Source organism: Exophiala bonariae, assembly GCF_035927105.1.
Source record: "Exophiala bonariae strain CCFEE 5792 chromosome Unknown scaffold_36, whole genome shotgun sequence".
Lineage (NCBI taxonomy): Eukaryota > Fungi > Ascomycota > Eurotiomycetes > Chaetothyriales > Herpotrichiellaceae > Exophiala > Exophiala bonariae.
The window spans coordinates 273722-286826 of NW_027042511.1; the positions used below are offsets into that span (position 1 = coordinate 273722).

General features: G+C 50.0%; 6 protein-coding genes across 6 annotated transcripts; 3 read left to right on the top strand and 3 right to left on the bottom strand.

The window, feature by feature from the left end:
* Positions 1-131: 131 nt before the first annotated feature.
* Positions 132-1567, bottom strand: LTR84_009189 (uncharacterized protein; the record flags this gene model as incomplete). The annotated part of the gene is made up of 3 exons (XM_064852731.1): positions 132-793; positions 849-1188; positions 1241-1567. The coding sequence occupies 3 exons, from the start codon at positions 1565-1567 to the stop codon at positions 132-134; spliced, it is 1329 nt and encodes a 442-aa protein (XP_064701195.1).
* A 405-nt stretch (positions 1568-1972) lies between these two features.
* Positions 1973-2824, top strand: LTR84_009190 (uncharacterized protein; the record flags this gene model as incomplete). Its single annotated transcript, XM_064852732.1, has 1 exon — positions 1973-2824. One exon carries the CDS (start codon positions 1973-1975, stop codon positions 2822-2824), a length of 852 nt encoding a protein of 283 aa, XP_064701196.1.
* A 656-nt stretch (positions 2825-3480) lies between these two features.
* On the bottom strand, positions 3481-4449 carry LTR84_009191 (uncharacterized protein; the record flags this gene model as incomplete). Its single annotated transcript, XM_064852733.1, has 5 exons — positions 3481-3789; positions 3851-4203; positions 4264-4294; positions 4343-4377; positions 4425-4449. 5 exons carry the CDS (start codon positions 4447-4449, stop codon positions 3481-3483), a joined length of 753 nt encoding a protein of 250 aa, XP_064701197.1.
* Positions 4450-5640: 1191 nt separating this feature from the next.
* LTR84_009192 (uncharacterized protein) lies at positions 5641-7596 on the top strand (the record flags this gene model as incomplete). Its single annotated transcript, XM_064852734.1, has 5 exons — positions 5641-5947; positions 6004-6049; positions 6099-7217; positions 7272-7328; positions 7380-7596. The coding sequence occupies 5 exons, from the start codon at positions 5641-5643 to the stop codon at positions 7594-7596; spliced, it is 1746 nt and encodes a 581-aa protein (XP_064701198.1).
* Positions 7597-8080: 484 nt separating this feature from the next.
* On the top strand, positions 8081-10463 carry LTR84_009193 (uncharacterized protein; the record flags this gene model as incomplete). Its single annotated transcript, XM_064852735.1, has 5 exons — positions 8081-8163; positions 8220-8701; positions 8823-9208; positions 9263-9514; positions 9579-10463. The coding sequence occupies 5 exons, from the start codon at positions 8081-8083 to the stop codon at positions 10461-10463; spliced, it is 2088 nt and encodes a 695-aa protein (XP_064701199.1).
* A 907-nt stretch (positions 10464-11370) lies between these two features.
* LTR84_009194 (uncharacterized protein) lies at positions 11371-12798 on the bottom strand (the record flags this gene model as incomplete). The annotated part of the gene is made up of 5 exons (XM_064852736.1): positions 11371-11669; positions 11725-12081; positions 12134-12283; positions 12338-12461; positions 12511-12798. The coding sequence occupies 5 exons, from the start codon at positions 12796-12798 to the stop codon at positions 11371-11373; spliced, it is 1218 nt and encodes a 405-aa protein (XP_064701200.1).
* Between the last annotated feature and the right edge of the window lie 307 nt (positions 12799-13105).

A 13105-nucleotide genomic window follows, 5' to 3' on the forward strand; every position in this document is an offset into this window, starting at 1 on the left:
TCTCGTGTTCATTATCTGAATTTTGTACGAAGTATCCCTTAGGTGCAGCTCACTTCTCAGAGTGGCAGTTTTTGTAGTTACAAGCAAAAGCTCCCGGGACGCCAAATCATATACATGCTCATACTCTGAGCTTACTTCTCAAGAACATCCCTGATAGGGTCCTTCTCCGCATCCTCAATTTGTTCCAAGAACTTGTTTGCGGCCTTTGGATTATTGGCAAAAAGATGATCCGCGACCATTTTCTTGGGTGTTTCACCAAGCCATTGGAACAATGAGAAATCCTCAAACTTGTCGGCATGGAAGATCTCCAGGACCTCCACGGGCTCATCGTCGCTCAAATTCTCGATGAAATGACCCATGTTCTTGGGAACGATACCAACATCGCCTGCCATGTAGTCGAAAGTTCGAGCAATACCTGTTGCGGCAAAGATGGTAACACGAGCCCTTCCACTGATAAAGTATGACCACTCATCGGCATTGGGGTGCCAGTGCATCTCTCGGAGAGCACCAGGCTCGATGTTCAGATGTGCTGCAGCGACGGTTTTGGAAATGGGGAAGTTGAGGGAGTCAGTGATTCTGACCTGACCACCAGTGGTATTCAGGGGTACTTGGTCCATCATTTTGTGAGTGAACTGTAGCTTGGACTTCTTGACTTCCTTGCCTTTGGGTTTCTCTTCATCAATGGAGCCGGGCAGAGCTCCTTGGAAGATATATTTGTCTGAGGGGTCCAAAGCGTCAAAGACCTCTGGTGCCAGACGGAAGTTCTCTCCGAGAACAGATTTTGGTGTATGGGCTGAATGCACGGTTAGAATATAGTTTCGTACTCGGGACGAAATTTAATGACTTACCCAACCAGTCAGTCAGCAAGAAGGTTGATTCTTCATCAAAGTTGCCGTCATCAAAGACCAGGAGGAACTCGGTACCGTTGGGACTGAGACCTTGGAGCGAGTGTGGGTGGCCTGGTGGAAAATACCATAGATCACCCTTCTGTAGATCGTCGATAAAACTTCCGCCCTCGGTGTCCAAGGCAGTGATACGGCAACTTCCTTCAAGGACATATGCCCACTCGGCCTGTTTGTGCCAGTGGAGCTCACGGATGACACCATGGTCAAGTCGCATATTGACTCCAGCAAGCTCTTTGCTGGTGCCAAGCTCTCTGACCGTGGTTTGTCGTGTCCAGCCTCCTTCCTGGTTGGGCATTAGCAACGGTCGTGTGATCCGGTAACAGAAGACTGCTCACCTCAATTCGGATATGTGAATCAGCGAAGCTCCAACGCATGTTGGGCAAGTTGCCAGAATCAGTTGTTGGTGGTCGCAACATATCAGGATTCTGCCTTTCTCGATCCCTGTTGCGAGGTCCCATCATGCTGGCACCGTCACCATTTCGCCATGGCAAGGGCTCCAAGTCTTGGCCATAAGAATCAATCTTATGGTCGTAGGGGTCCCTATGCTTTCTAGTATAGGGGGAGTTCTTATCAAAAGCCTGAATGGGTTGCTGGTGCCTCTCATGGATAGGAACCGCCAAACAGGTGCTTGCAAGCAACGACAAGAGGAGTGAGAGCTGCATTTTGGATGGAGGGTAGAGAGGACGACAAGTAAAGAGGAAGAGTTCAGCTCCAACTACAAGTGGTGGTGAATTTAAGGGAGGAGCTCTGGCCTTTAATAAAGGCTGATGAATGCTCCACGGAAGGCCGGGAGGAGGTGGTCCTGCAGCATTCAACCAGGGCAGGTACGAATCAGAGTTGCACGTCACGACTGCCTCCCCTTCAGCTCCGCCAAAACGTTCTGCCGGGCCGATCAACAGCCTTTTCAACTCGTTCAACCTCCAGCATGACGCGATTGACCTCGATGGGGGTAATGGAGCCGGCAGATATTTCCTGCCACTTTCTCATAGTTTGTTCTTCTTTTAAAAAAAATACTCCTCTCCTCAACTTTGCTTGGTAGTCCTGGTTCATCAACTGGTTCAAATACCATGACTTCTCCAAACGGGTATGGAACAATCAACGGGAACTCGTCGCCCGACGACCCAACACAACACTCTCGCAATGAACAGAGTCCGTTGCTTGCAAAACCCAAGAGCTCTCGACGTTCAACTCGATTGTCCAAATATCTAAAGCAAGACATTGACAGAAGTTGGGCAGACCTCATTTTACTTCTGTCATACGTCATCACCGGGCTGCTGGACAGCTCGGCCGTTTTCATATGGGGTTCATTCGTGAGCATGCAGACAGGAAATACTGTCTATCTGGGACTGGGTCTGGTTGCGCCCACTGAGGGAACAAGGTGGATTCGATCTGGCACCTCAATCGCATTCTTCTGCTTCGGTTCACTGGTCTTCAGTCGATTTCATCGGTACTTTTCGCCGAAGCGCCGCTGGGTCTTGCTTGCATCTTTTTCAGCTCAATTGGTCTTGGTCATTGCGGCTGCTGTCATTGTACTTGTTGACACAGAGGAAGGAGGTGATCTTCGATGGGAGGTGCTAGTCCCTCTTGCCCTGGTAGCATTTCAAAGCAGTGGACAAGCGGTCACCAGCCGTGCTCTACAGTACAACAGCCTCACCAGTGTCGTGCTCACAAGCATTTACTGTGACCTGTTCTCCGACCCCTTGATCTTGGCTGGACTCACCCAAAATGATGAAAGGAACCGGAGAGCTGCAGCACCGGTATTACTCTTGCTAGGAGCAGTGATTGGTGGTCTGTGGGCTCATAGTTCGGTTGGGCTTGCGGGCGCACTCTGGACAGCGGCCACTTTGAAGATTGTCATCATTTTCACGTGGTGCTTCTGGAAGGCCGAGCCAAATCTGGACAACGACAACGAGGACTAAAGTTGGAGGATACAGGTTATCGTGCTTCGGACATGCTATCTGGAGTAGAACCGAGGTCTTCCACGCTAAGGACCATGCTTGGATGTCAAGCTTGCTCGCTTGTCAAGCCGTCTGGAATCTCTTGGGCCAAGTGTCCGTTATTGGACCATGCCGTCAACAAGCTGGCTGATTGCAGACTCATATTCCGACAATATGGGCATTCAACGTCCCACACCTGTACGCTGTCTTGCTGGGAGGCGCAAAGCCGTCTCTTGAAACATATCATAAGAGAAGTCGTGCAAACAGGGATCAGACAGGACCACAGGGTAATGTCCAACCACAGTTCATGAAGCCAACACTGATCCGACTGGGACTGTCGATGTCATCTCACATCACGTTAGGTACGGATGAGTACCCTGTCCTTGGTCTACGGAGACCTAGTATACCGAGTATTCTCTCTGGTACTGACTCAGATTTCGAGATATCAAAAGATCTGTAGCAACTGGAAAGCGATTGAAATTTTCAAGGGGCATATTGAGGGCGCGCGCTAGCTGGATGGTCCGGCTTGTACATAACTTTTCTGGCTGCTGTCCGTTTATTCGGCCACAACAAAAAGTCTCCAGTAGTCTTGAAAAACTCCTTTTCCACGTTACAACTCATCACGGTTTTCCATCCCCTCATAAGTGCTGGTGGAACCAACCAAGTACAGTCTGATAGGCCTTCTCATATGCAGCCTTGACTTTGTCGTCCTCGAGGTCGCTTCGTGCCGCCATGAAGCCATGGATCTGGTCATGATACCATTCAACCTTATTGGGGACTTTGAGCGCAGCCTCATACTGATCCATGGCCGACTTATCTTCGTCTTTGGATGGAATCGACAATATAGGGATCGTAATGTTTGGCGCATCTTTGGGGTCGACCATGGCGGGATGACAGCTGGCGGCGGCCTTGAATGGAGTGCCAGCCTGGGAGACGAGGTTGACGATCTAAAGGGGCGAGTTAGCCTATGCCCGTAGTGATTCTACTATTGTTGCGTCTTTGACCTACCTTTCCACCCCAGCAGTAGCCTAGGACGCCCCAGCTCTTGACATTGGGATTCTTGGACTGGAGTTCATTCATGACTTTCTTAACCCGCTCGATCGTCTTTGGTGGGGCGGCCGCAGTCTGGAAGAACTCGCCGAGCTTCTTGCCCTTCTCCTCCGTGTCAGGAGGATACCATGAGATGTCTGCGGGTTTACCATCGAAGAAATCCGGCATGAATATCTGATACTGATGCTCCTTGTCCGAGTGTGCGAGAATGTCTGCTCCTTGTCGGGTCTGTGGGAAAAAGCCGAAGATGTCGTAGATGACGAGAATGCCTTGGCTGGCAGAGGAAGGTCCGGTAGTATCTGCGTAGGTTGCTGATTAGATATCGGAAGGTATGCTAACTTGAATTTGGAGCGACCGACAAGTTTTCAGACCATCGACGGTAATATAGTCGCCCTTCTCCTTCTACGCTGCTGTCAGCGCAATGCTTGAGAACTTATGGAAAGGCCATACATAGCCCTTGCTGATGACTGCTGGAGTATTGCAGCCTATGATGGTCAGTCACGAGTATACCCATGGCTAGAAACACCCTTACATGCTGCGGACTGAGTGTGGGCCATGCTGGCGAGACCTCTGGATTGCAGCGCACTAATGGAGGACTTTGTGGTGTTGATTAGTTGATTGCTAATGGCAGTCAGTCTTGATCGAGATGACATTATATCCGCAAAGCTATAAAAATTCACCTGGAAGTCTAGAGCAAAGATAGCATCTGCACTGCAGAAGTGCAATACGTTCTAATGTGATGATGGACCTCCTTCTTCGTGTTGAATTCGGAGTTTGAGGCGGGGCAGCTTTGCCGAGGTCTCAGCTTGGGCATTACGTCATTATTTACTGCTGAGGAAAGAGGCTCTACAGTTACGTACAAGGGCGCGTGAAGGTCACAACTTCCCCCACTATGTCTATATGTACATCCAGATCACGTGACAATAAGATAAGAACGACGGGTCGGGATTGCTCAGCTTTCCTTTCCTTTTCCACCTTTTACTCTCCGACAGCTTGCATTTGATGGAGTACCGCCATCAAGTCTATTAGATTGATACCATGTAATGAAACTACCTAGGCATCCACTCTTCATGCGATGTGTCTTCGTATGACGCTGTATGGCCCAATTTTGCAATGTCTTCACCTGAAGCTGCTTGCGGATCTCCTAAGGCATCGTTGCGGCCGTTGTAGAGGACCTTTCTCCTCGGCCATGACCTAATCATGGCCACTTGTTACTGGTCAGGACCATGAACTTCAAGTTCAGTAATCCGCGAGTTCTATTAGCCGACTCGGGCCTCTTAAACCTCACCAGTCTCCAATTCTCTCTTCGCTGGTTGATCAACCAGAGACTGTGAATGTGAATTATGCCTTCTTCACATGGCTTCCACTAAAGCACTCATACTATCTAGATTACCGAGCATGCGTCAAGAGTCGATATGCTCTTTTGCTTCAAATGGTCTGCAGCATGTGGTTGATGTGCTTGGTACAAGACCTGCAAGGTACCCCAACGCCACCTACCCAGTTCGGTCATAGGTCTCTATCTTGTACGGCCGCAGACCTTAATAATCCAGAAAACCAGCGGTTTGTATCGGTTTTGAATGTTTATGGCTTTGCATGGGATGATGCCATCGCTTTCATCAAGGCTGTAGCCTTTCCTCGAGCATTCTTATAAACCTCTTGTGCTTCGCCATGTCTTGGTGCATGCAACATTCTGCAAAGAAACCTCCCCATTCCGCATTCAACCAAGTCTCATTTCATTGCTACTTATCATGAATTCCCTAGATACAAGCCTCGAGCGAGCCGAGACATGGTCCTCAAGACAACTTGCTCCAACCAATACAAGTGGTTCGAATTCATCTCATGCAACAACCATCAATACTAATGCACGCCAAAACTCCACTGAAATAGCACGCCTTCAATCACAACGGATACAGCATGTCCAAACAGTAGGCTCCGAACCGGAGTCGCGCCACCGCAGCCGGAGTGTAACCAACATCCTGCCAGCATTTGGGGGTGGAAAGTCCTATCCTCCTGATATTCCTGCAGAAAGGGAAGCTTATGTGGTTGATTTCGATGGTAGGCATCACCAATCAATGTGCGCCTCATTCAGCAAGCCTAATCTTGTCATACAGGAGCTCATGACCCTCTGCATCCTATGAACTGGAGCCCAAGGACCAAGTAAGTCCCACGATGCAACGTTGAGCAAGCCAAGCCTAACACGCCATAGATTTGTTACAGCTGCCATCGGTGCTCTGGCATGTTTTTGCTCTACATTTGCCTCTTCGGTCCTGTCCGCAGCCACCCGTCAGGTAGCAGAGCATTTCCATATTTCCGTCGAAGTCGCCTCGTTATCAAGCGCGTTGTACCTTGTTGGCTATGCGGTCGGTCCGGTGTTTTGGGCGCCGTTGTCTGAGCTCCGTGGCCGCAAGCTGCCATTGCTAATTGGTAATTTCGGGTTCTCTGTCTTTGCGGTTGCAACGGCAGTCTCCAAGGATGTTCAGACCCTCATGATCAGTCGTTTCTTCATGGGCGTTTTTGGGAGCAGTCCCATCGTTGTTGTCGCGGCTCTGTACTCGGACATATACGATGCAAAGCAAAGGGGACCAGCACTCACAGTTTTTGCAGTCTCAGTCTTCATTGGCCCGACGCTGGGACCGATCGTTGGCTCTTTCACCGTGACAAGTTATCTCGGTTGGAGATGGGATAGCTACTGGTCCGCAATCATGGGCTTCACCACGTTCGCTCTTATCCTGTTGTTCGTCAAAGAGACCTATCCACCAACAGTCCTGGTCTCCAAAGCAGCACTACTCCGTCGTGGCACCAAAAACTGGGCTATCCATGCCAAGCAAGAAGAAATCGAGATCGATCTTCACGAAATGGTTGAGAAGAATCTTTCCAGACCACTACGGATGCTGTTCACCGAACCAATTCTAATCCTGCTCGGCATTTATATGACCTTCGTCTATGGGCTCATCTATATCACATTGTCCGCGTTGCCTCTTGTCTTTCAGGGTGTTCATGGCATGGCCCCTGGGGTTGGAAGTCTCCCATTCTTGGGCTTGGCAATTGGTATGGTCGCAAGTGGACTGAGCTCTCTTCTGTACAACAAGATCTGGGTTGCGAAATACCTAGCAAATGGCCAAAAAGCCGTACCGGAATGGAGGCTGCCACTCGCCACAGTGGGAGGTGTCATCTTCACTATTGGACTTTTCTGGTTTGGTTGGACGGGTGCCTACAAAAGTGTCCACTGGATTGTCCCAACTCTTGCCGGAGTATTCATCGGCTTTGGGTTGCTTTCAATTTTCATGGCACTCGCAATGTATATTGTGGATGCCTATCTCATGTTGTAAGTACTTCAACATTTACTTGAAGCTGTCCAGGACTAACCAACCTGTTCCAGTGCCGCATCAGCTCTAGCAGGAAATACGATTATAAGATCCCTCTTTGCCGCCGCTTGGTAAGCCCGACCCTTTTCAAAACATCATCACATTTCTAACATGGCATATAGTCCTCTTTTCGACCGTCAGATGTTCGTGAACATGGAGATCCAATGGGCTGCCACATTGTTGGGCTGCGTTGCAGCTGTCTTGATTCCCGTTCCGATCATCTTCACTATATACGGCCCCAAGTTGAGACAGAAGAGCAAATGGGCACCAACCCCTAAGACAGTTCCACCTCCAGTGGTGGTCGAGAAGGAACTCGAGAATGAAGGCAGTGCTTACTAATTGAGACGAGTTTTTGTACGAACATTATGTGTGACGAACGGCAACGACAGTCGATATGTCGACGATAAAACTATAGACCTGTACTATAACTCCTAGAATATACTATACCCTTCGGAAGGCAATTTGTTATTGCTCTCCATTGCTCAGAGAATAAAGCGTGATCGCACGTGCGCGGAAAACGTTGCCAATTTCGGACAACTATTCCGCTGCCCGAGGCCCATCAATATCTTGGACAACCTCCATCCTACTCATGGTACTCTCATACACACACACATGAACTTTTTTGAGAATATGTTAACCCCCTGCATCACATCTTTCATTCGACCAGTGATTTAGATTGCCGTAAGGACTCGTGACTCAACACCCTGAGGCGAGTTAGATCAATACTCAAGCGATACCAGGACGACGAAACTCGACCCTGTCTCGATTGGATTTTAGAGGCTGGATCGATTTTCCACATCCGGAGACCCCACAAACCTGACAGATGGACCCCGAGTTGCAGGAGTTGGCGAAGGAAATCGAGCAGAGCACACAGTCAAAGCGAGCAACTTACGCAACTCGTGCATGGTACGAAGACTAGCAATTCCCCGGACTGAAACCCTCCATTACTGATAGAGATACAGTCTCGAATGCAAGCGACGGAAAATCAAATGTGATGGTCAGAAGCCGTGTCGCAGGTGCGCCACTCAGGAGGCGCCATGCATCTATCAACAAGCCAATCGACGCGGACGGAAAGAGTCCGCCAGGCCCAAGTGGTTGAACAAGACCTCCGGGTCAACGTTTGACAAGTTCCATGGTCTTTATAACCAGGTCATTCCAATCAGCGGGGTTAGTGGTGACGAGCCTCTGCCTCCTAGTGCGCCTGTGGAGCAGAGCAGCCATACGGAATCCCCCACTCAGACATATACGGGCGATGAGACAACGCCATATCGAGCACCGGAACACCAATCCCCCAGCTTTTATGGCCCGTCCAGCTCGGAATTCACTTTGAGTGTCGTTAGCGGCAACCTCAAGGCCATGGGTCTCAACGCCGTCATCAACGATGCTTCCACCCCGGAGGATGCTGTATCACGGCAGTTCTCTTTCGAGCCTGCTCAGTATGGTCGTAAGTTACTTCTGTCAGAAATTGTTTAACTAAGCCGATGCCTACTCCACCGACTGATTCGAACACCATTGCCAAAGATCTACTCTGAACATGTCGAAGCTAATCTCATTTGATATTCTAGCGTTCATGAAGATGCTCACAATGGATCCACTTTGGGACATCAAAAGAGCGGACGCACTTCGTTTGATCTGCGACTTCTGCCGAGGCCCTGGTTCGACGTATCCAATATTCGACCACCATACAATGATGAATATAGCCAACCGAGTATTCGGCTCTCTCGAATCGGCTCAAGGGGGTAAGTTGAAGGAAAGAGGTCTAGCTGCTGCGGAAGCCATCTTCAACGCGCATACGAATAAGTTGAAGGTCGTTATTGCAATTGGACGAACGCTCGAGAGTGGTGGACGTAGCGACCAGGCGCAAAGACTGTTCCAGAGCGTGACGGAGGCTGTAGAAGGCCTTCTCTGGAACTCTGATGGGATCTGTGGAATTCAGTTACTGGTTCTTGTGGTACGAAGAAATATCGTGGACTCAAATACTTCGAGACTAACTCAATTTCTCCAGGCCTTATACTATTATCACCTTGATGACCAGGTGCGGACCTTTCGAATCATAGGGTTCGCAGCAAGACACTGTCTAGAGATGGGCTTGCACCGGAGGGAAACCATCCTCAAGACCTTTCGAGACGAAAGTGATCGCATGATTGCACTGAGAGTCCTATGGTCGGTATACACATTGGAACGGAGGACGAGTCTCAGCCAAGGAGTTCCGTACTCCATCCAAGACTCTCATATTGACCCTTCTTTGTATACAATGGTAGGTTGTTGGATTCCGGTCCAATCAATCTGGCTCGACAGGATACAAAACGCTAACATCATAGTACCAGGACATATCAAATCCGTTCCTATCCAACATGGTGGAATGGACGCAACTCGCGGGCAAAGCCTGGCAAATCCTCAACAACCAATGCGAGAAGGCGTCGGTGATATCCAAAGATGAAATCGACTTCCTCGACTACCAGATCCTGCGATGGTACAACCAAGTCCCGGACGAACTGCAACTCTCGTACGTTCGAGCCAACATCCAGCTCCCCGACGAAGACTCATATCAAGATCCTCTCTACCTTCCGACAATCCTGTACATCCGGCAGAACTACCTCCGCAACCTGATCTACCGGCCGATACTGCAGTCATCGACGAGGATCCGCGAGAACGAACGGTATGCACATGTGGCGGCGGACGTGGCCAAGAGCTCCATCGCCACCATGTGGCAACTGAACCAGACGACCAACCTGATTGGAACGCACCCGATCGTCTTCAAGCATTTCGTCCTCAGCTCGTTCGGCAACCTCTCGCTGCTGGTCGTCAACGCCACCAGCCAATTCTGGACGATCGTGCGCGACGAGTTCCACCTCGCATTGAAGCTGATCCGCCTGCTGAGCACGCGCTCGGGGCCCCTGATGCGCCTGTGGAAACGGCTACAGGGGCTCGAGGAACTGCAGTCCAAGATCACCTCGGCGGCGACGCTGGCGACGACCGCACAGGCCAGCCTCCCGCGCCAGATGACCATCCCCAAGGACAGCAGCCAGCAGTCCGACGACTTCAGAATGGAGTTTCCCGACTTCAGCGACCCGACGCCCGGGAGTAATTCCATGACGTCGGCGTTTGAGGGCTCGTATATCAGAGACGAGTTTGCGGGCTTGTTCGACCAGGCCGCGGACTCGGACTCGTTCTTCGATTTTCCTTTCACGGAGTTCGGGAAATGAGAGGCATCTGCGAATCTTTTTTTCAAACTTATAATGCATTGGAGCGCTAGTTTCTTCGGATTTCTGTGAACATGAGCAGAGTCGCGAAAGCACTGCTTACTTGGTTTCTGAGCTGTTTCATGTGCAGAAAGTGCGGAAGGCCAAAGCACCATGGGAATAACGAGAACAACGATCGGAAGAATGAAGTCACGATATCAACGATGACCACGCCCACGCAAAATATCAGCCTCAGAACCGGTCTTATCAATGACGGTCAGAGAGACCAGCCAACTTTTCCAACCGCAAGAGATCGGCATCACAGACCTTTGACCAGCCTCGGCGGCGTTCAAGCTGTGGACAGGACAGGACGTGCAGAATCCTCCATCAGAAGGCCTATCGATGTGACGAGCTCGACAGCAGATTGCGCTAGACTGCTGTGTCCAAAGGTTCTGAGTTGTGTCCAGCAACGCAAGCATAGGGGTTTGCTGTAAGCCGTTTCGTATCCTACGAGAGGAGGTGTTATTGACCATGTCACCTGGCCGGGAATATGACTCCAGTATGAACCTGAGCGCGTCTGTCGAGAAGATCTGTTGGTCATTCAAGTGTAACGTGCGGGTCCATATCAGGAAGATCTGACATTACTCTATCGTGTACTGCTAGCATCACGCTCCTAGGCAGAATATCTACTATTAAGTTGTCTCGTCCTCGTGTCGAATACCCTGGGTCATTCCGAATCTATCGTGACCGCTGTTCTATCTCGGGTTCCAACCCGCCAGCCATTGACACAAACCTTGTGGCAGTTCATTATTACCCAGTGAAAGACAGATTGCCCCCATCCGTTTTTTCCATTCATGGCCTCGAAAAAACGCCTGGCTATGCAAGTAGTCCACCCTGTTTCATTCCAATCGTTTCTTGGCGGTTGTTTTCATCATGCCTGGTTGGGTTCCTCATGGCCTTCAACCAAAAGGTAATGTAGGATGTCGCTGAGAGACAATATCCCCTTAAGATAGTTGTTATCGTCGACGATCATCAACCTGTGAACTCGTGATTTCTTGATGGTTTCAAAAATGGTGTCTAGGCCGTCTTCGAACGAGCAGCAGTAAATGCCGGGATGGTTTTGTGATCGTGCAGAAAGAGCCTTGCCTACGGTCCAGGTGAGATTGCCGTAATCGCCGGTCTTGAGAATTTCAATGACATCTACTGCTTCAAACACGTTCAACAGGACTCCTGAACAGCGAGGTTAGCAGAGTTTTGTGATAAATGATTCTCCATATCATCTCACCCTCAGTGGTGACAACCGGAACACTGGAGATATTCTTGGTCACCATCTCGTCCACGACGTCCAACACGGTAGTGTCCATACTACAGCGCACAATCTTTCCGTAGGTCCCGAGTTTGATGGTTTCCAGCGGCTTTCTCAGCATGTCTGTTTCCTTGACGTTCATAGCGATAAATTTGAGGATACGGTATTGAGTGATGACACTGGTGACCATGGTCCTTTGAGTATCACTGTCGTAGGAAACCAGGGGAATACGTCGAGCACGCGAAACTAGCTGTTTTCGTAGAGCGTCGTAGAGAATGGCTTCGGGCGACACGGACAAAGTTTCGGGAGCCTTGACATTGAGGACTTTTTCGACATCTGATTGATGAGCAGGTTAGCGCGGAGATATCCAGGAGTTTGAAGGACTGACCTTTAAGATCACTCAGGAGCAAACTGTCGATATCTTTGAGTTTATCGGCGTGGAGATTGTAGTATCTGACCACATTCAAGTAATCGGTAACTGTTAGGAGACCGGCATAGGTAGAAGTAGTCGAGTCCCACAACGGAGCCGAGACGATTCCTGAACCACTGGTCAGCACCTTGTAAGGTCTCATGAATCCAAGCATAAACATACCGCACTGAACCAGGATATTCAGACTTTCTTTGACTGTCAAGCCCACGTCGAGTTCGATCAAGCGAAAACTGAGGGGAAGCACTTCATAACAAGTGCGTACTCTTAAAAAGTCCCGGATGGCTTTCTGGAATCCGGTTAGATAGATTCAAATACCTCGAGTTGTATCATCTTACCAAGCCTGCTCTTTCATCTCGATCGATAGGACGATCGGATCTGGCCGGGGTGAGGGGACGAGAAATGGCGCGGGGTCTCAGGAGATCTGCAGGTCGCACAAAGGTGGCCTCATGGCCATGTAGAGGAGGTGGACTATGGTGGAGGGAGGGATGCGAAGGATGAGTTGACGAGTTTGGTGATGGCGATGAGGAGTTGTTGGAAGAGGATAGTAGATGTGCGTTGTTGGTGGGAGGGATGGCAGTGGGAGTGGTATTATGACTTCTGGTCACCTCAACATTCTCTGCCATGATGAAGGGTCCAGCTGCATCGTATGATGGGCTGAACGTGAGGCTAGGGTGGTGAAAAGCGAGCGTGTGAGAGAGAAAGCGGGTGAGAATTAATAAAAGTCGTAGTGAGCGGGTCTGGGGAACGTGTCGGCTTAGTTTTTGTCGCGGGGGAGGAGAGGCACAAGGTCCAGGCTGAGGAACCTAAGGGGGAAAAAAGAGCTGAGGCACACAACGATGGATACGGTGGTGGCACCCTCGGCCACTGGTGGTGATGGGAACAGCGATCCTCAAGGCTGGGAGCAGTAATGGGAAGTGAGTGTGGGATGCA